General features: G+C 53.2%; 1 protein-coding gene across 3 annotated transcripts; it reads right to left on the bottom strand.

Annotated features, from left to right (window-relative positions):
- Positions 1 to 11,401: 11,401 nt before the first annotated feature.
- Positions 11,402 to 19,110, bottom strand: FBXO2 (F-box protein 2). Of its 3 annotated transcripts, none has more exons than XM_030537865.1 (6): positions 18,682 to 19,110; positions 16,518 to 16,789; positions 15,097 to 15,223; positions 14,909 to 15,004; positions 14,335 to 14,470; positions 11,402 to 13,882 (listed from the first exon to the last, which is right to left on the bottom strand). In XM_030537865.1, exons 2-6 carry the CDS (start codon positions 16,765 to 16,767, stop codon positions 13,748 to 13,750), a joined length of 744 nt encoding a protein of 247 aa, XP_030393725.1. In that variant the 5' UTR covers positions 16,768 to 16,789; positions 18,682 to 19,110; the 3' UTR covers positions 11,402 to 13,747. The 3 variants fall into 3 exon arrangements, with proteins under 3 accessions (XP_030393725.1, XP_030393724.1, XP_030393723.1); XM_030537864.1 differs by having other exon boundaries at positions 16,518 to 16,793; positions 18,682 to 19,107; XM_030537863.1 differs by lacking the exon at positions 18,682 to 19,110 and adding an exon at positions 18,548 to 18,620 and having other exon boundaries at positions 16,518 to 16,793.
- Between the last annotated feature and the right edge of the window lie 2,022 nt (positions 19,111 to 21,132).

Raw genomic sequence — 21,132 nt, 5'->3', positions numbered from 1 at the left:
CTGGCCCAGCGCTGGGTTGTAATGGCAGCCACTGAAATTTGGCCCTGTGGCCCCTCCATCATGACAGAGGGGCTGTAGGACTAACCCTGAGAGGCATTGTGACCCTGCGTGCTGGGTTGCGATGCCACTCGGTTTGAGGGCCCTCTGAAATGGGGGGCAGGGGCAAACTGCCTCTTTTAGCCCCCCACTCTGGGCAGCCCTGCCCTCAAATCGGTGCCCCTCCAGTGGTATGTACCAGGGTAATGTGCATACAGCTGCTGGCAGGTAATACATCTCCACCTGGAGGGGGGAGGAGCTTGTGAGGAGAGAATTCACTGACTGTGAAGCACTCAGATACTCTGGTTATGAGGGACATATAAATACCTACCCATCAAGCCAGGCTAGACAAGCACTCTACGGAGGGCAGTCATTCCTCACAGCTCACTAAAGGCCTGTTGGGAAGTCTGGGCATGCTCCACACAGATGATTCCAAGTCGTTAATGTAGCTTTAAAGTTCTTGTGTCTACCTGTATGAGAATCCCCCAGGGCACAATTAGTGCCGTAAAAGAGCATTGTCCTTAGTACTGGAGACTCACAAGCATGAAGGAAATTTCACATATTGGTGAAATTCCACGCGCATAACAATGGGAGGCTGACTGAGCCAAAGCCTATTAAATTGAATGGAAATCTTTCCTTGTTGGCATCAATTGGCTTTAGCTCAAGCCTGAAGCGGGCAGAGTTAAGGTGAAATTCAGCACTTTCACACCCTGCCTTGCCTGGCTTTCCAAGGGTTGTTTTTTATTTGTCAGCTACAGCCTTCTTGTATCGATTTTGACCCTCCTGTATGCTCTCTGCCACTTTAATAAAATGTGACCTAACATGGGCACAGTGTAAAATCTGTGGGCTGAATCCAGCTTGTCGTCTGCCCTAGAACCAGCCCGGTGTTCCACTGAGCCAGGGGTCATAGAGCCTGGGTAGCTGGGATGCAGGAGGGTGCGATGTGTTTGCGTGCACATGCACTTCTGCAAAGCACTGGCCTTACACTGCTGCCTGCTTTTTAAATGTTGCTTGGAGACCAAACTCAATTTTATCTAACTCAGTTGAATTTGCAGTGCAGAATTCATGTTGTGAGCAGAAAGGACAGTAGGGTTTTTTTATCATTATTTTCAAAGGTTTTTTTTTCTTTTTATGAGGAATAATTCATTTTTCTGCTGTTTGAAGATGGCAGTAATTGATCTAGGGCTTTGCAGCTTGTGTCCCAGAATGGTTTCATTCTTAATGTAGGAATAAAGCTCTGTTAGGTCAAACACATGGCAATAAATACAAGAAGCACATTAGCTTTAATATATTGGATTATTCCACTGGGCGGTGACGAAAAAACCAAGATCTAATTCCCCCGGCAACGCAAGCAAAGAAAATCACTTTCCCTGCCCATTTTTCACCTCCGAATTCATTTTGGTCTGTCAGTGCGAGTGCTGCGGGCCTCGAATGGGCTCCATTTGTATTTATTTTTTTTGAACCAGCGTGAAAGAGAAGTATTTCCTCTAACTCCAACTAAATCGGCCACAAATTCGCTCAGCGCCTTTTATTTCTGGCGGTTATGGATTCCCTCCCTGGCAGGGCACTCGGTGCTGTCAAGGCCTCGGGAGTGGTGACGAACTGAACGGGTGTTTGCTTGGCTGAACTCCGCCACTGCAGTCAGGCGTGGGAGAGTGACTAAGAGGTGGGCGTTCTTCTCTCTCTTCCTGACCCATCAGTGCATGCTGGGACTCCGATCCTCTTCTCGTGCCAGGTTCTGTCATCCCGTGCCACTGGCTTCTGTCCGGTGCCACGGTGCTCCAGGGCCGTCGGCTTCCACCGAAGGCCACCATCCTGTGCCACCATCTGCCACTGCTGAAGTCTTTCTCTACATGCCATCTGCTTCCATCACACGCCACAGTCCTCACATGCCACGTTCTTCCATTGTCTCCCATGACGTGCCATGGTCTTCCACTGCCAGTGTCTCTCAACAAATGTCATAGTCTCTGCTGGCCGTTATGCCATGGTTTTGAGTAATCTATCAGGGCAGCAGTGGTTTCGGTTCCATCAGTTCCTGCTCCCCTCTTTCCCCTCTTTCAGTTACCTGAAAACACGACAGGAGATGGGGGGGAAATGCCAAAGAAGCCAGGCTGGAAACTTCTCATTACATCCTGCCATCTTTGCACGGCGGGTGAGAAACCTCCCTCCCTCCTGTTCCATTTGCACAACCCCCGATGGTGAGGAATGCCTGGGAAGGTGCCTGGCGGGGGGGCGCGGGGCACATGGCTAAAAGCTTCTTCGCATTAAATTCATCCGTCCTGCCAGAGTTATCATTACACCAAAGCAGGCCACCTCCGCCTGGTCCCTCTCTGCCTGTATTTGTCTAAGATCAGACTTCACAGTCATCCTGCCGGCAATTAATTGGCTTTTGTTCAGCAAGAGTGAACAAGATCTCATCTTAATCTTCTTCATTATTTCTCCTTGTACAGCAGAGTCAACACAAGATTAGGTTTAATTTACAAAAAGAAGAAAAAAAAAAGCGAAGTCATTACTCATATCTGGATCAGGATGTTATCTGCTTCGCCTTGCAATACACAGTATGGCTATGTGAACAAGAGGAGCTGCCCCTGGCCACAGGACCCTGGGGGTATTCCACTCACGTGGTTCTGAGATTTCTCTCCCAGCTCCCTTGGGAAGCTCCCGCTTCCAGGGGAGATTAATCCATTTCCCAGAGACAGGAGGCTTAGCACAGCAGAGACATTCCGCTCTGATCTCCTGGGTCTGCCGGTGATGGAGAGCCCTGGGGATGGAGTGGTGGAAGGCCTGAAGGTGAGCTGAAACAGACTGTACCTAACCTGGGAAAGGATCCCTAGGGGTATGCCCTGCTCTGCGTCCTGCTGTACTGCCTCATCGCAGCACAGGCAGGGCTGGCTTCCACTAACCAGCCCCTCCGATGTGCCTCCCTCTGCCCTGGGCTAGAGAAGCTCCCTTATGGGTGAGAGGTGAGTTCAGTCTTTGCCCTCCCAAGGTGATGCCACCCATTATGGTGATGGGGTTTAGGATGTGAGCGCCTGTCCACAGGGCAGCGTGGCCCTGTGGGGGAAAAAAAACAGCTCCAACTGAAGGCAAGTCTGGTTTTGGCTCAAGGTAACTCAGAGCAGGGGAGATGCCACTGATAGGCATTCCCGACAGGACGGCCTCACGCTGTCTGGAGTGGCCCTGCTGTCACAAGGGATCCAAAGGGTTGGGAGGTTGGCTTCAGAAGTCGAGGAGTTCTTGGTTGGGGGGTGTGTGTGTGTGTGTGTGTGTGTGTGTGTGTGTGTGTGTGTGTGTGTGCCGGGGGAAGCAGCTGTAGAGATTCGCTCACGCTCTCTCTCTCTCTAATCTTAACCAGTCAGCTTCAGGCCCTGGCGTAGCAGAGATATGGCATGACAAGCATGTCTCTCCCCCTACCTAGGCGGCTCACCTGACAATGCTGCCTGCATCTCTGCGGAGCACAGCTCCCAAGAGCTACCTGGGAAAGTGTCTCATTACTGAAAACCCACTTATCTCCAGTGGGAGATCACTGAGCTTCTCCCCTACACTGTGATTGAACACGTCCCCAGCCTCCCATCAGCCTGGCCCGGCACGCTCTGTGCACTGATTTCTTCCTGCTCCCCAACCCCCTTCTGTCGTCCCCTCAAGAGCGATAGTTGGCTTTGCTGCGTAATGGGTCTTTTATTCCCTCAAGCAAAGCAGCGGCGACTGGATAACTTTGGGCTGCTCAAATGATGCAAAGGAGGTTATCCAAGGGCACGCGTACTGTACCCAGGACTCGGGCTTCAGCATGCGTTTGCCTCGCCAACAGGCCAGGCCCAGCGTGACTGGCTGCGTGAGGGCGGGCGAACGGCAGCAGGAGATTGGGATGTGAGTGAGAAGTTTTGCGGTTGAGCTCAGCCAGCGGATTCTCTCTCTCTCTCGTACTAGCTAAGCTCCCTTTTGCACCCGCCCTGCTGAGCAGAGCAGAGCAGACCATTGATTTTTCAGTTCAGGGAGTGAAATGAAAAATCACATCAAATCTATAGAGTTGCCGGGCTTGGCTTTTTTTCTCACCAAAATGAAAAACTACAATCTGTTGTCCTGGGTCAAAAGAAATATTTTGTTTCAGCCGAAAGCTGTGTGTGTTTGGGGGTCATGTAGGCTGGGGCTGCTTTTAGCCCTTAAAAACCCTAACATAATGTCCGAATGAAATTGCTTTGAACCAGGACGTTGTTTCAAAGTGAAAAGTCGAAGCACTGTGTTTCCACAAGGTTCAAAGGAAACATTTCAACTCCTTTGCGGGGGGGGGTGAAACTATTGGCTGAATTCCACCCAACTTTTCAAATTGTTTGTCGACCCAAAACTGCCCTTTTCAGGGAATAAACTATTTGTCAGAATAATTTCACCCAGCTCTGCTAAGTGCCCCAGAAAACCATCTGCTCCTGTAGCATCAGCGTAGCCTCTCAGAGCCACGCCTCCGTTAGGCCCCAAGACAGCTAGTCTAAAGGACCTGCCTTGGAAGGCAATTTAGCAGCCACCTGCCTCTCCCCCCAGCACCCTGAGCCTTAGCGTACACCAGAGTCAGTGTCTCCCTCCTGCATAGCCAGGACCTTTGGGTTGAAGTGCGATATCAAACTAGTGCAATCCATGTCCTGGTGAGTGTGTGGTCAGACTGGTGCTGCAAACCCTCTGAGTCTGAATATAAATCAAACAAGCAGCAGGCTCCGTGCAGATACCTATGCAGCCCGTGAGTTGATGCCTCAGCTTGTGATGCCGTCGCAAACCAGCTTAGCGCTCACACATCCAGTCTCGACAAAGACGTCTGTGGGTCCCGAGCAAAGGCCCTGAGAAGAAACCCAAAGACAGGTGTCCTGTAGGTGCTGTGTGTCAGAAATGGACATGGCGCCATAGGCACAGATCAGTCTCCCACGACAGGTACAAGCCAGAGACTGGCCAGGCCCAGCTGTGATTTTTGCCAACTCATAAGCAGGGTCAAGGGTCAGTACTTCGAGTGGGGACCTCTCACGAAAAGCCAGGGGCTGCAGATGTAGTGCTGGTGGTTGAGTAGACAGTACTTTTACTACTGCGTGGCATCAAGCCAATGCCCTAGCATAGCACGAGGGGGCCGTGCTACTGGAGGTTCCTTGAGTTGAGTGGCTTGACCTGTGGTCAACAACGCCCTCGCTGTTCTGTCTTTGGAAGCGTGAGATGTCAGCTAGGATGCTGAGATACAGTTCTGGCTGGGTTAACTGTGCCATTAAACTCCCCCTGTAATTTGAACTAAATGTAATGTAGTTTTTCCCTTCCTGTGCTAAACAGCAGAGTGGTTTTGAAGCGTTCCACACCAGAGATGGCTGCATTCGTGAACAGGGAAAGCACAGTTGCTCTTAGGTTAGTAAAGAGCTTTGGGATTCGTTTGGTTGAAATGGGCTATGGAAATTGAGACTGAAAATTCTTTTAAAATTAGGATGGGCAGAAGAAAAGGAAATTGCTGAGGCCAAGCTGTGTCTGGGGCAGAGACTAGCTTCAGGAATTGGAAACCGGAATCAAAACACAGCATTAAATTTAAACATCTTAAATTATTCCAGGTACTTTACACCGCAGTGTTAACAGCTCCCAAGGAAAGAGTCAGGAAAACCGGAGAGCTCGACTCCTGCTTCACTGAAGCTACAGCCAGAGTGCCCCCTGCTGGCACTGGTGCATTATAACTACCTCTGCCTTGGGCTGCTAACGCACAGCAAAACTGGGAATATGGAAAATATGGCGAGAGCTTGGCTGAAATCTCGGCACTGTTGAAGTCCCTGGGAGTTTTGCCTTTGATTTCAATGGGGCCAGGATCTGATCCCCAGCTTTGGAGAGACTCAGGGTCTGAGAGTCTGGAGGATTAAAACCCCCCTGCGCTCCAGCCACCAGGAGCACGTGGCATGGAAGTAATAATGCCTTTATACCACTGCTTTCCTGGGATTCTTAAAGCACTCCACAAAGGTGGGGAAAGCATCATTAGCCTCACTTCACAAATGGGGAAACTCAGAGACAGAACAGGAAAAGTGACTTTCCCAATACCACAGGGAAAATCTGAGGCAGGGCTAGGGACAGAATCCAGGTCTCTTGACTCCCAGTACCCTGCTCTAACCAGCAGGCTACACAGTCCCCTTAAATGTGTTCATAAGAGATCCCCAGAAAGGACAGCAGGGGATGGACATGTCAGGGCTAGGGTGCGGAGGTTGGGGTAGCTTGGCATCGGAGCGGAAGCATATCCTGGCTAGCTAGGTGTGCTGATGCCCTGCTGCGACCTCAGAAAGCCATTCCATTTAAAGGGAATCAATCTCCTCAGGAAACTGGCTGAAGCAATTGAGCTTGAGAAATACCAGATCAATTTCCCCTCTCCTCCTCCTGTTTCTCCCCCCGCACACAGACACCCCGCCCAATCCTGAATCCAGGCAGGGGAGCAAACTCCTCCATCTGGCCACAGAACTCCCCTGTGGATGATAATAGCTGCTTCATGTAGGAAATTCAATTAGGCCCAACAAAGAGATGAATGTTAGTACTTCCTTGGCATACCCCATCCGGTTCTGTTCTGTTCCTCTGCAAGTGACTAACTGCAGGGGCTGTTATGAAAGAACCCTTTCAATTCTCATGGCATTTATAGCTAGGGCTGGCTGGAGAGGGCTTTTCAGAAAGGAAAACGACAGTGGGGCTCTAGCCTGGTGATTGGCCATTGTGTGCATCAGATACCACTTAGAGATGGGACACCAGCTGTTGTGGCTGGCTAGGGGTTGAATATAGGCTGTGTCTAGTGCTTTCCTCCTGGAATCTCCCTGAGCTGTTGATGGGTTCGTTAAAGATGAACTTTCTTGTCAGAGAAAGAAGGGGGTTAGTGCTGGTTTCCTGGCCACGTTTGGGGAAATGTTATTCTGCTTTCATAAAATCGCCCCCTCATTCATCCCCTTCTCCCACAGGTTCCAGCTAGAGACAGTAGATTTCTCCATTTCCTGACATTGTTGCTGAGGGCTTGTTCAACAGCAACCACGTTCCACCCCAGCGGTGGCTGCAGCGTAATTTGTGTGTTAAAGGCACTGTGTGAGTGTGAGCTGCCATTACTCCCCTGGCTGCTCTTGGCCCGGGTACAAGCAGTAGGTCTGTTCCAGGGGGGGCAGATGGTGGGGTGCAATCAAGGCTGGGGAGGAAGATGTCGGTGTTTCTGAGTGTTGATGTTCCAGTAATGACAGGATTTTGTATTTATTTTACTGGGCGGGGGGGGGCTAGTTTGTTTGAGGGGGAAAAAGCAGAAGACTGAAAGAAAGAATAAAAGTAAAACTGCGACGTCTTTAATACAATCACCTTAATTTAGGCATCCTTAGTAGACACATCCTTAAGTGAGGGGTCTTTAATCCAGCCATCCTTAACGTGCATGTACTTACCTGAAGCATCCTTAGCCCTTCCGTTTGGAATCATCCACCAGCATTTATTCAGTGGAAAAGGTGGGAGGGAGTTGCTGGAGGGGGTGCATTGGTTTCCCAGGAGGCAGGGGCACAGTGTAGCAGCTGTGTGTGTGTGTAGGGGGGCGGTTCTTGGACAATGGAGGGAGGGGAGCTGAAGCAGCAAGGGGTGGAGTGGGAGAGGTGGGCAGTGGAAGAGGATGCAGGCATAGAAGGATCTGGCTGAGAGGGACTCAGGGAGGATGTTTGCTGGCTGGCACACTTCACTGCACCAGCTGGTTGAGGGGAGTAACTGCCATTGGATAAGCACTTGGGGTGAGGAGGAACTTATCAAAGCTGACTCTGCTGTGGGCATTGGGTAAGGCAGTGTGGTTGAGTTGATAGGGCACTGGACTGGGACTCAGGACACCTGGGTTCCATTTTCAGCTGGGCCACTGACCTCCAGGGTGCCCTTGGGGAAGTCGGCTCTGTGCCTCAGTTTCCTTGTCTGTAAAATGGGCTTTGCAACGTGCTTTGAGAGCTGCTGATGGAAAGTGCAAGTGTAAGTGTCATGGAGTCACCAGGCGATGCTCTGGAACTGCTCCCCACCAAGCCAGTCAGGACTTTGGGGAGCCTCCTCTCCCTTGGAGCAGACTTGTTCAGGGCAAGAAGCTCACACGTCTTCACCTCCTGGGTCTCTCCTTGGAGCATTCAGCATTCTCTGCCCCTCCGTGCGCTTCCCACAGCAAGTCTCCCCAGCGGGGTCCTGAGGAAGCCACAGTGTCCTGCACCCCCACTTTGCAGTCAGACGTGACTCTTAGCCAGCCAGTAAAACAGAGGTTTATTCGATGATAGGAACAGGGTCTAAAACAGAGCTTGTAGGTACAGAGAACGGGACCCCTCGGCCGGGTCCATTCTGGGGGTCAGTGAGCCAGACCCCCAGGTCTCCACTTCACTCCTCATCCCCAGCTAGCTCCAGACTCGCCACCCCCTCCAGCCCCTCCTCTCTGCTCAGCTCCTTTCCCCGGCCAGGAGGTCACCTGATCTCTTTGTCTCCAACACCTTCAGCTGGCACCTTTGCAGGGGAGGGGCCCAGTCCATCAGTTGCTAGGAGACAGAGTGCCAGGCATTTAGGTGCACTGGCCCTTTGCTGTGCCAGATACTTAAGAACTGCCTAGGGGACACTGAGGCACCAACACAGTATTCAGAGAAAACATTAAGAACATTCCTAGTTCATCACAGTAAGCTCTTTGGGGGCAGGGCCTGTCTTTGTATAACACTCAGCACCGTGGGGCCATGGCCCATGACTGGGACAGCTAGGCACTATGGTAATACAAGGAATAGGTAAATGCTAGGGGTGATGCTGCTATTTACAGAAAGGGGCAGGAGACCCTTTGGTTCACTGAAGCTGTCCATGATTCAGCACTTCAGTGGCACAGTGGTGTTTAAGGGCGAAGGCCCCTCTGCTCCTCTGTCATGGGTACATTAACTCCGCGTGAGTCCCATGTATGACACCGACGGTGGTCTGTTAGCACAAAGGAAGTACACTGAAGTCTGTTACATGGGGCAGCCCAAGGCTCCAGCCATGCTCCGTTGGCCTAGTAGATGTGAGTTGCGAACTGGGGGATACTTGGCTCTCTGAAGAGAGGGATGGGGAGGGTCCTTGGGGCAGATTTCATTGTTGGCTGCAGGAGCAGGTGCGTGGGCCAGCTGCAAAGCAGTGGTGCTGGAACACTTTTTAGAGTGGGGGTGCTGCACCCCCCCTTAGCCTTGTCTGGGCCCCCTCCCCTCCCCACCGCACCTTAGAGCTGGAGCCAGGAGCAGGGCCATGGCTCTGGGGGGGTGGATGCGGACAAGGATGGGGGGGGCCAAGGCTGGGGCAACAGCTGGGGGCAGGGGCAGAGCCCTGGGCACGGGGCTGGCAGCCAAGACCCCGCATGCAGGGTTGGGAGCAGAGCCCCCAGGTGCAGGGCCAGCAGCCAGAGCCCTGCATAGAACCTGGGGGTGCTGCAGCACCCCCCCCCCCCGGTTCCTGCACCTGTGCTGCAAAGGAGGGCAGGTGCGTAGCATTTAGAACAGACACATGAGGCAGGATTTTCAGAAGTGCCTAAGGCCACGTTGGCGCCTACAGTGGCACTGCTCTGGTGAAGGGTGGACGCTCCTATATCGACAGGTGGGTTTTCTCCGCCGATGCAGTTAACCACCTCGCCGAGAGATGGGAGCTGGGTCACTGGAAGATTTCTTCCATTGGCCTCGCTGCGTCTATGCCGGGGCTCAGGTTGGCGTCACTACCTTGTGCCGGGCATGAAATCATTCATAGTCCTGAGCGATGTAACTAGGTTGATCTAATTTTTCAGTATAGACCAGGCCTAAGGGAGTCAGGCACCCAACTTCCATTGCCTTTCCATAGGAGTTAGGTGCCTAACGGGCGGCGGTGCTTTCGTACCCCCCCACCCAGCAGCCTGGCCCTGGCAGACTGACGGGTGAGTTGCATTCCTACCCACCAAACCCAGATGCGTGGCGTGAGCAGCTAGAAAGACACCGGAGAGCAGCGGGGACAGTAGGTCATGGTGCTGTTGGGCACAGCGCTGGCAAAGCAGCTGCCGGGGTGTGTCCTGCAAGGGGCCCAGCTGTTGCTTACAGGCATTGGGGCTAGCTCAGAATATCCACATCATGGGCCTGTTGTGGTACCACAGAGCCATCTGCTGGGCACAGGAGCTGCCAGCCAGCCAGTTATGGAAGGTGGGCCCCTTTCAGCTGATCCTTCTCCCTCAGAGCAGGAGATGCCTGGGCCTTTGTCTGAGCTCTTACACCAGGTGTAAATCAGGAGTGGCTCCCCACTCTTCAGTGGAGTGACACAGAGGTCAAGCTAGTGAGGGGAGAAATCCAGCCCCGTTTAAAGATGGCAGGGGGCTCTGGAGTGCAGGCATAAAGAATAGGCAGGACCCCACTGGGACGAGGTACTTCCAGGGTAACCCCCACCCTCGGATACAGGCCCAGGGCAGGCATGGTGGTGGCACAAGAATCCCACCCAGTGACTTCCCTGCTATAGACATGCACTGTCACCCGGTGGAGAGATGGGGACACCCCATGCCTGAGGAGGTGAAGCTCAGGCCTGCACATGTTACGTGGGATGGATGCCACGGGAATTGTATTGTGGCTGGTTGCACGGATCCCTCTGCTGCCTGTATCAATTCCCTAGGGATATTCCAGGCTCTTGTCTCTCTTCCCAGGGGGCAGGCAGCTGACACGGAGATGGATATGAACGAGCACCATGTGGAGCAGCTGTGAGAGCCTGGGTGTGCAGTAGGGATGGGTACTGCAAGCAGGGAGTTAACTCCAGGCTTCAGTCCCCCAACTAGGGCAGCATTGTGAAGCAAGGGAGGGGACTCAAGGGCCAGCCGGGGGCTCCAGGAAAGCCTGGGTTCCTGGGAGGCAGCAGCGAGAGGTCTTGGACTCTGAGCAGGCAGAGCCTCATCTCCCATTCGGCAGGGGGCGGCTCACAGCCCGCGTTGAGCTTTCCTACGAACTGTGTCTCTTAGATCTTAGAGCCCCAAGTGAGGGGAGGGGACACACGCTGGGTGAAAAGCTCTTGCTGGCGCTGACCTGGCTCCTGTGCTCTCCCAGCTCCCCAGGGATGCCTGCAAGAGGTCCCCAGATTTACTTCCGCCTCTTTGTACATTTGATTGGTGGGGCTGCCGCCCTTGGTCTGCAGAGTAGGGGCAATGTGCCCCTTGGCCCAAGCATAGCCTGCTTGGCTCCGTAAGGAGATGAGTATAGCTGGGATGTTGGCGTGTGCCCTCCCCACGAGGGATCCAGCCCTGAGGAAGGAATCTTGGCCAGGCACCCTTTGCCTGGAGGCAGCTGACATAGCCCACCCACTCATGTATGGCAGGAGGAAAGCGAGCTGAGCCCAGAGAGACACAGACAGATCCTCCAGGCGGGGCTTGTACACACAGTGCTTTTATTTATGGTCTTCAGCCAGCGAGACCCTCCAGCTTGGACAGTGGCTTAGAATTCAAGAGGGGCCCACGTGTCCCGGTGCAGCGACTCGCAGAGAGCCCGACAGAAGGCCAGACAAAGGCAGTGCGGCTCAGAAGCGCTTGCCCAGGGCTTCGTTTGTAATGACAGAGGGGCCGGGGCTCAAGCAGTGGTTTTACTCCATAACTGACGCAGCAAGGCCAGAAGTGCCAGGGCTCTGAGCTGCCCCCGGTGCCTCTGGGCTCTGAGCTGCCAAGGCTAGAGGTGCCATCCTGTCACAAATTAAGCACTACTTTTGCCTTTTGCAAAAGAAACACGAGCATGTTGCATTGGGTAATGGCACAATTTGGTGCTAAGGGGTTAAATTGGGTGCCCTGCCCTGACAGCAGAGGCAAAGAGGACACTGACACTCACACTCTCTCTCAGCTCAGCCATGCAGTCAGCCTGTTTAAGGGCAGGGGTCGCCTAGGCTCTTTCACTAGGATTGGTTGCTGGGCGGTGGCGGGGGGTTAATCTTGCTCAGCTAAGTTTAGGATGTTCTGTTCGGTGTTGTGGGCGTAGCCCTAAGCTGCGTCAAGGGGCATTAAGGGGGAGTCTGCACGTGTTTTCTGGCATATAGGCATGTGCGTTCGTGGTGGATCTGTGGTTTCCAAAGGCCCTGTGTAAACAGCCAGGTATCCTTGGGCAGGTGATGCTTAGCAATAGCTTCTCTAGGCTCCAAAAGCCTGACTAGCACATGGCTAGCTGCAGGCCCTGGGCACATCCCTGGAGCATGTGGCTTTCTGCGTTGCCCGGCCTTCCCTTCTGCCTGTAGCATGCGATGTAAGAGCCTGGGCTACATCCCACAGATACAGTCCCCAAGAGCTTCAAGGCCAAGAAACGCTGGAGGCGTCAAAGTCGGGAGTCCAGGAGAACGTCCCCCAGAAGAGGGGAGCGAGGGTGCTTGGGAAGGAAGCACCGGGGCTAGCATGAAAAGCGGAGCAAGCAGAGCGGAGAGATGGAGAGGATGAAGAGGAGCAGGAAGAGATGGTGGTGGGGCAGAGGCTGATTTGCAGAAGATGTGAAGCTGTTACAGTCCTCCCTACCCAGGATCCCTGGGGCTATAGCTCAAGCAGGTAGCAGGTCACACCTTGAGCTCTGGAGGTCCCTGGATCAGTCCCTGGTGTGTCAGGCTCTCGTGCATGCCCTTCCCTGGTACGTGGGGTACAGCATGCAGAGGCGATTCAGAGGGAGAGCCAAGGTTCCCAAGGGATGAGGCAGAAGATGCTCTTTAGAAGAGGGTTTCTCTAAGGACCTCCCCCTTTCCTGCCTACAAAAAGCCAAAGCCTGAGGTCAGGATTTAGCCCAGTCTAGAGGTCCATTGGGGCTGCTGGATCTGGTTCCATTCACTCTCTTTTTCTCTCCCATCTGGATTATTTCCAGCTGATCTGCCTGGGCCCAGGTCCTGGTTTCTCTCCAGACTTTGGCTTATACTAGCTAAGCTGCTTCATCTTTAATAAAACTAGACCAGGTTCCAGGGCAGACTCCACCTTCATCTTTTTGTTCCTTTCCTGGGCCCAGCCTAAGATGAAAGGCGCCCTCCTCTCCCTGATGCTTTGCATGATTATTAATAATAAAGAAACCAGCCACCTAGCACAGCAAACTTCAATGAGCTCTGTCCCCCAGGAGGCAGGCAACTGTTGTTATAGATGGGGAGAGAAGATAAGTGACTTGCTCCAGAGGGGCTCAGGGGCAGAACTGGGACTTGGGGCTTCCAGGTCCAGTGTTGAGACCATAGGACCATGCCTCTCTCTCAAAGCATCGAACAGACGAAGCCTGAAACCCTCTCTAAGTGGACTGTATCTGATGCTGGTAAGCGGCGCTGTGAGAGTCACTGTTCAGCATGGCTGCTGGGGAGGGAGGTTTAGGGTCTGAGGTGACGTCAGCCCAAAGGAGAGGGAAGGTCCTGGAATTATTTATAGCCAGCTCTCTCGTTCCCCCTACTCCAGCCTTGGCACCATTCCAAAGTGACGCTGCAGCTGGCTGAAAGGGTGTTGGGCGAGTGGGGTAGGGGAGAGCGCTGAGATTTTTAAAAGCTTTCTAAGGGTTGGTGCATGAATGGACCTCAAACCAGCTAGTCCCAGGCTCTGCGTAACTCAGTGAGGAAAGATGGGCAGCTGCGCACATATACACACACTCACTCACTCACACTCTCTCTCTCTCTCTCTCTGCCTGGAGCTCCCGCCTCATCTCTGGAAGCAGCACCACGCAGAAACTATCCGAAGCCCATGGAGGACCCAAGGGGTCAGCTGCGGTGAATGGGACCCGGTCTGGCTTGAGGGGCCATGACCCAGCTAGGGCTCCACCGTCACGCTGCTGTTGGTCACGCGGACCCCATACCATCCCTTCCAGAAGAGCGTGTCCTGGCCACCATGTTCAAAGCGCACAAAGCGAGCCCCGGGGCCGTAGTTGGAGAAGGTGTGGGAGAGCTGAGGGGGGCAGAGAGAGAAAGAGAGAGAACGGCTCCCTGGAAGTCACAAGCCGTCCCTGAATTTCCCCTCCGGGGAGCGAGGCTTTGGACCCCGGCGTGCGGGGCTGGGGTCATCAGCCGCTGGTGGGAGATGGGCTAGCTGATGGTCTTCGGGCCCCACTACTACACTGGAGCCATCAGCAACTTTCTCCTTCCATGCCACTTCTCTCTCCCCCACCCACTCACGAACTGCATGGAACCCAGCTTCATGGTCCTAGCTGCAGAAGAGGAGAGAGACATGATCCCGGGGTAAAGATCTCCCCCACCACCCAGCCTTCACCCCATCCTGCTCCTTTGGCAGCTGAGCTCACCAAGGGAAGTCCCTTCCCATCAGGCTTTGCTTGCAGCCCCAAGGCATGCGCTGCCCTGTCCCGTCACCCTGACTCTGCCCAGCTGTTCACCGTGACTCACCTCAGTCCAGTCGGCGGCGTTGTCCTGTGGAATGGCGATGGTGTCGCTCTGGTACTCGGCCAGGACGTCCTCGTGCTCCGACAGCAGCTTCACGTGCAGCTGGTAGAGGCAGCCGGCATCGCTGCGACCTGCGTACCTGCAAAGAGACCCAAGCTGCCAGCCTTGCCCCTCGCGGCCGCTCAGCAAACAGGCCCGGTGCTGAGAGCAGTGCAGCTGGGCCCAGACTGGGCACCGTCCTACACCAAGCCATGTCCAGAAAGTAAAGCCCCCACAGCCTGGATTACAGTGAGCTTGTTTGAGTCTCCCACTGCTGCTGGCTGTGGGGGAGCGCTAGTGCAGAGCCAGGGCTGGTGTTCTCTCCAGTGTGTCTGCAAGAGGCACGGAGCAGTGACCTGCTGCCTCTGCTCCCATTGATGGACCCCTGCCCACATAAGCAATGGTGGGAAATTATAGAGGTCAAAGAAGCCCAGTGTAGACACAGCTCCAGCCTTTCCTCATCTCCCTCTCTCTGCTTCCCTTGGCCTTTTCCCTCTCTCCCTGCCAGCACAGCACAACCCCTCCCCCCGAAACTTACCAGTCCTTTACCACAATTTTAGGCTGGGTTGTGTCCAGCAGTTCCTCCCAATATCCCTCAGCCCTGAGGTCGATGACCTGAGACTTGCGGCACCACCTGGAAGACGAGAAGATACCAGTTGAGTGCGTCCTTGTTTCCTCACATGCCAGTATAGGGTAGAACCCAGCCAGAAAAGAGGGCAGCCTTACTCGTAGGAAGTGACAAAATATTTGTGGACTCCATCGCTGGGAAATTCTTTTCCAAAGTCTCCCGGCAGGTCCTCAATCTTCCAGCCATCGCCTCCGTTCTCCACTTCCCCCCAGTGCTCTAAATCCTCTGCAGGTAGCAGAACAAGAGAGAGGCTCTGGGTTAGAGTCACGTGGCCTCAAGCATCTTTCACCTTCCTCCGTGGGGATTTCTTTAATAGATCTAGGCAGGGAGTTCGATTTGGGTTATGCTTGACTTCGCAAGCGAGCCACTATGTGCAGTGCAAGGGACTGGTTGGTAGGACTATCGTAATCTGGCCCTCGATTCTCATCACCAACATTCTGATCATTGTCTTAGCAGCCTCCCTTCACTAGAGAGCCCTGCCCAGCATTTCAGCCTGGTCTAGGTACATATTGCAACAAATTAAATATCTGCAGCTTGAGGTCTTCAAATCAATTTTGAGGATTTCAATAACTCGGTCCTGGGATAGGGGTTGTTATAAAATTGGATGGGTGGGGTTCTGTGGCCTGCCTTGTGCAGGAGGTCAGACTAGATGATCAGATTGGTCCCTTCTGACCTATGAGTCTATGTGTGGACAAGGCTTTAGAGAGCTGCTTTTGGGGTCAAATTTAGACCAAAAGTGTCCGGTTGGTAAAAACAAGCTTTTACAAACCCCACCATTGATTGCAGTGGTTCCGTGATCATTTAAACAAGTCCAGAATTATATTGGAAAGTTGGAAGCAAAGCAACTGTTGGTGAGTGATACAGCCAGAAGCAGCATGATCCAGTGGTTTATAGGCAGAGCAGGAACCAGGGGTTCTTGAGCTCTAAACTCTGCCACAAGCTCATCACATAGCCTTGGGTACATCATTTAAAAGCAGATTTTCAAACAAGTACTGCCCATGTTCTTCTTTGAAAATTCCCCTTGTTTTTTTGTTTTGTTGTGAGACCCCAGTAGTAGCCAAACTCTCTGCAGAATCCTGGCTCACAGAGACCCTTTGAAACCAACCCTGTAAGTGAATTGCCACTGAATCCGTAGCAGAGCCAAAAGGTACCCAAATCTCAGGCCTTGCAATCCTGTGCCTTGACCAGCACACAGTCCTTCCTCCTCTTTGGAAGCTGGAGCTGAAGCCACCAGGTTGTAGGGGAGGGTGGCCACTAACCACGTGGACCTGAGCACGTGCCCCCCTCCTGGAAATCCCAGCAGGTGCTTGTGTAAAGAGGATCCAACACCTGGCCACCACCCCTGCTAATGGAACCCCAACGCCAGCTGCTGTTGATTTAGTCTCACACCCAGTGAGACAGGTGCTGCATCTCTTCCCCAACCCAGGGCCTCTTAAAGTGATCGGAGATGCACAATCCTCAGTAACCAGCCCGGTCCTCCCCCTGCCAGGCGAAGGTGTTATAAAGTTCAGTCACTTGCCTTCGCCGCAGGGGTTCTTGATTAAATTCCTCTTCCTCTTACTCAGGAAGTAGAACGTTTGCCAGTTCTCAGCCTCCTCTTTAGGCTCTGTCCCGGTGAAGCCCTCCTGCTGGCACTTCAGGATCCAGAGAGCTGCTCCATCCACAAGGTTCTTCCACTGGCAGCAGACCAGGCGGCACACCAGCACCAGCTCCACCGCAGGGATGGAGGCCAGGATCTGGATCAGGACAGCTTCAGGGAGAGTATCCATCCTCCGGCCAGGCTGGATGGAGCTTTCTGAGAACAAGGGGAGAGGATTTACACCCCTTGAGCAGGCAATTGGTCCATCGGAGCTGGTATCCCACCTCTGGCAGTAGCCAATGACTGCAGTCTGAGAGGAAGGGAAAAAAGACAACCCAGCTCATGTTGCACCAGGCTGTTGGGCACCAGTGTTCGAGGCGGAATTAAGTCCTCCTGACCCCTGGACACTTTATACGATGAAACATGAGAGTAGGTTATTCCTATATTAAGTTATTACAGAACTGCAAGAACTTTCTTACTGAAGCCTCTGACTTCTGGTGGCAGTGAAGTAAGACAATTAAAATGTAACAGCCCAAGGGTGAAGCTTGAGGTTGGGCATTTTCACTAGCCAGCCTGTGCCTCTGGAATGCAATCCTTCCAGAAATGTGCTTATGCAGGAACCTGGCTGTTTGTAGCAAGAGCTACTGACACCTGCCCTTGCCATTGGATTCACTTCCAGATAAAAAGCTGCAGGCAGGGTGTTGGGTTTCCATTCATAAGATGACTAGTGTCTTGTGTATGCCCTGTAATGGTGTCCAGATACCATGGTGATCGGCACCCTGTAAATCCTTGACAATGCGTCAGATTTAGTTGGGTGTGTTTGAAATTTGCAAGCCCTTTGTATCACAGAGTGGCCCCTTTGCTCTCATGTGACAGGACAGTACAGAATGATGCACTTTGTGCAATGGCAAATATCTCAGTCGAGTCTCCTCTGACTCTCCTCCCTCCAAGGCCTAGGAATCCTGGCAACAGGGTCAGACGTGTCCCTTAGCACTCGCCCTACTTGAGTGTGCAGACTCGGAAACCTTGTGTGGCACTGAGCCAGGCCCACCCCCACCGGCCCAGCCTTTGGAGCCAACTGCGATGGAGTAACGGGAGCTGAGAGTGCAGATTCCAAACTGCATGTCATTAATATGGGATGCACCATGACAGTGCTTTTATCCCATCTGACTCCTGCTGTTGAGAAGCTGCTGAGGCTGCACTAAGATGCAGTCTGGAGGGGACCTGACCAGACTCGCCAGGAGCCAATCATAGCTTTCATCTAGCACTAGGCTCTATTCGGTCCATCTTCTGTGTGCTGCCAGGAGCGAATGGAACCAAGTGGGCAAACCTGACATGCCAGTTGGAGAAACCTTGGCAGCATTAATACAGCCAGGCCAACAGGCAGGGCAGGATGCAGAGGTCACTGTTGTTGGTATTCTGAACCCAAAAGCTCTGAGCTCCAGGTTTCTCCCATCTGCCCTGCATTGGCATCAGGTGGCAAAATTCCACAGCTATGAGGGGTGGTATTAGCATCCTCCCACCCAACCAAGTTACAAGCTCAGTGTTTAATCTGAAGGAAATTCCAAAGGGCAGAACAGGCCAGACTCCGATCACGCAGGCTGCAGTCCCTGCTGACTTCGTCTGCAGCAGCTTTGCTGCACCTTCATTGACAAACTCACCGTGTCTCCAGACTAGCCAGACTCATCGGTCCTCCTTCAATTTCACCGCCTTGCCCCAGACTTGGCCCCCAGCCCTGCTTTCATGTCCGCCCCTGTCCCCTTCTGAAGAGTCTCCCCTTAACTTAACCTGAGTCCACAATGAACTGAACAACTTCTGATTCCAGCTCTTTCTCTATTTGGGGGCACACTCTGGTCTCCTCTCCCAGGTGCCCTGCCCTTCCCAAACCTTTCCTGTGCCCTGTTCTCCTATCTGCCTAAGCCTTAAAGGTGCACTCCTGCCTTGCAGGGAGCGCTGCAGGGTTAAAGCACCTGTCCTAACCATGCCTGTAATGCACCAAGGATGCTGCAGCGCAAGCCGAGGCTGCTGTGCAAAAGGCCTGCCTCTCTAGCAGCATCCCAGCCCGGCAGTGAGAGAGGAACAGGAGACCCTGAGAAGCTCCTACCTCACTTGCTGCTCCTGAGACAGCGGCACCGTTCTGGATTGGTCTGTCGCAGGCAAGTAACTAATGCTGGCAGGGCTCTGCTAGAGCGGAGAGCAGGCAGAATGGGTTCCCTCTTAAAGGGACAGTGCCTCATCTGCTGCAATCCAGGAGGCGCTCGTGTATTGGCTCTTGTGATATTGCTGACCTGGCTAGAGAGTTACCTGGGGGGAGGGTGCGTGAGTCTGGGAGCCAGGGACTCCTGGTTTCTAATTCAGGCTCTGTGTGAGCTCGGGTAAGTCACTTGCTCCTCTCTGCCTCCTGCCCAGTCAAAGGAGGGAGGGGGCTGTTGACACTTACCTCCCAGGGTGCTGGGAGGATGAATGTGCCCTTTGCCACCCACTCTGTATTTCCCTGGCTTTAGGAACTTGTGCCTGTTTCATGCAAGAGCCCCGAGCAAGGGGAGACCAAACTGTACATTAATGTGAGAGACCGAATAGGGCCTGCTGTGCAGGGCTCACTCCAGCTGTGTCCCATATCTATCCCTGACGCGCTGCTCTCCACCTCCGGGTGGCGCTGCAGCATTGGAGGTGCCTGCCCACTCTGAGCACTGGCTGAGGGGCACCCAGTGGCCTTGAGATGCAGGTTCTTATGTACCACACTGGTGAGGGTGGTACAAACAGCTAGAAGGAGGATCCCGGAGGGGCTGGCTCCCCAGAGCCAAAGAGAAATCTCAGCTGGGGTGGAGGCTGATGCCACCTTCCATACTCAGCTACTAGGGAATGGGAGAGGCTAAGACCTGACAGCTCATCCTCACAAACTATGATGTTTTGTGTTCACAATGAAGTGCATGGGTAAATTCAGTCTTTAAGTGCAATTGACGTTCCCTTCTCGAATCTGCCCCTGCCTTACTGTCATCTTCTACATCAGTTCTGGGCTTCTCCTCATCCCCTGGAGATCTACATAACCATGCCTCTACTCCTGTTTCCTCCTCCTCCTACTGTCTCACACCCATCTCTCCTCCCCAGCTGCAGGCAGGCAGGTGCATTTTCAAAAGCGGCCTCTAACTTGTGGGCACCTCCACTTTTTGGATGCCCAAGTTGAGACACCTTGGGCCCGATTTTCAGAAAGTTCAGGTGCCTGCAACCCTCGTGAGCAGCTCTGACTGCAGAAAGAGCTTGCAGGAGCTGACCCTGAACTAGTTTTGTGGTCCGAGTAGAGTGACGTGCCAAAAGGGAACAGGCCCCATAATGGTGGTAGTTTTGTATGCAGGGCTCGGGAAGGTGCTCGGCGCTTTGCAGAGTAAAGCCAGTGACAAGTGACAGTAATTATCCCCAGGGACACAGGAAGGACAAAGTTTACAGTAAGTGTATCATGTGGCTATTCAGTTTTGTTAGGATCTGTAAAGATTTGCTCTTATGTACTTAGCATTTTGACTGGTTTTGGTATCGACGGTGAAAAGTAAGGTTTGTAAAACGATTTCACTCCCAATCATCCAAGTGGGGAGGGAGAGGGGTTTGTTTATAAGGTGATTATTATTATTTTCCTAGACATCCCCTCACCCTCATTTTCTAAATCACATTTCTTGTTATTCAGCTGTGTGAATGCCCACTCTCTGCTCGGCGCTTTCCAAACACTTCTGCTCCAAGGAGCTCTCAGTCCATGACAGAGGCTTGGGCAAGAACAGTAATTACTTGCCTGCATAATTCACGAAAATAGTTCCCTCTTTCTGAAGGTTTTTTTTTTTAACAATGAAACTTTTTCCTTTTCCTCAACTTGGTTTATTCTTCTGCCTCTTGTAACTTTAATTCCTCCCTGGTTCAGTACATTTTCCCTTAAGATGAAGCAGATTCCTAGAACAGAATAGTCAGATGCAAGTGATAACAGAAGCTGCGGTTAACATGAAGGGTGCCCCCCTCCGGCTGTCCACCCAGCTCAGGCCACGTCTACACAAGGAGTGATGTGCACCGTGGTACAGTAATACTGGCAAAGCACTTGCTGTGCGGCTACAGCTTATACCAGCAACACTCCACTTCTGTCTGCAGAGCCGCCTCCAGTCAGTTCCCACTGCCCTGCAGGCCCCCTAACCTGTACCAGCAAACGTTAGCCAGTGTACCTGTATCTACAGGAGAGGCTTTTGATGGAAGACCGGCCGGCCACTGCTCACACCTCATGGCCCCCTTGTCCTACCCAGCCAGAATGCCGTGGGTTCCTAGGGTGGCTGCAGCCTGGGTGCTCCTATCCTGTGCTTGTCCCTGGAGTACTCACCACCTGTCTCCCTTTCTCACTCTTCAGCTTTATTATTTACTGGGGCTCTGGTAGCGCCCAGGCACCCCCGCCGTGGCCCTCGCCCCCGGTGCGCTAGGCGCTGTACAAAGACCAGCCCCTGCCTTAGCGAGGTGACTGGGAGTAGAAACGAGCGCCCAGAGGTGGCTGCAGACCTGGCAGCAGGGGGAGCTCGGGGCTGGCGTGACG

This window comes from Gopherus evgoodei, chromosome 18, assembly GCF_007399415.2.
Source record: "Gopherus evgoodei ecotype Sinaloan lineage chromosome 18, rGopEvg1_v1.p, whole genome shotgun sequence".
Classification (NCBI taxonomy): domain Eukaryota; kingdom Metazoa; phylum Chordata; order Testudines; family Testudinidae; genus Gopherus; species Gopherus evgoodei.
This window is presented reverse-complemented; position numbering and strand designations above follow the sequence as displayed.

Coding starts and splice junctions, on each gene's coding strand:
- FBXO2 (XM_030537863.1), bottom strand. Junction 14,471..14,908: donor AAAATTGTGGTAAAGGACTG/GTAAGTTTCGGG, acceptor GTCTCTTTGCAG/GTACGCAGGTCGCAGCGATG. Junction 13,883..14,334: donor ACGCCGCCGACTGGACTGAG/GTGAGTCACGGT, acceptor TGCCCCCCTCAG/CTCTCCCACACCTTCTCCAA.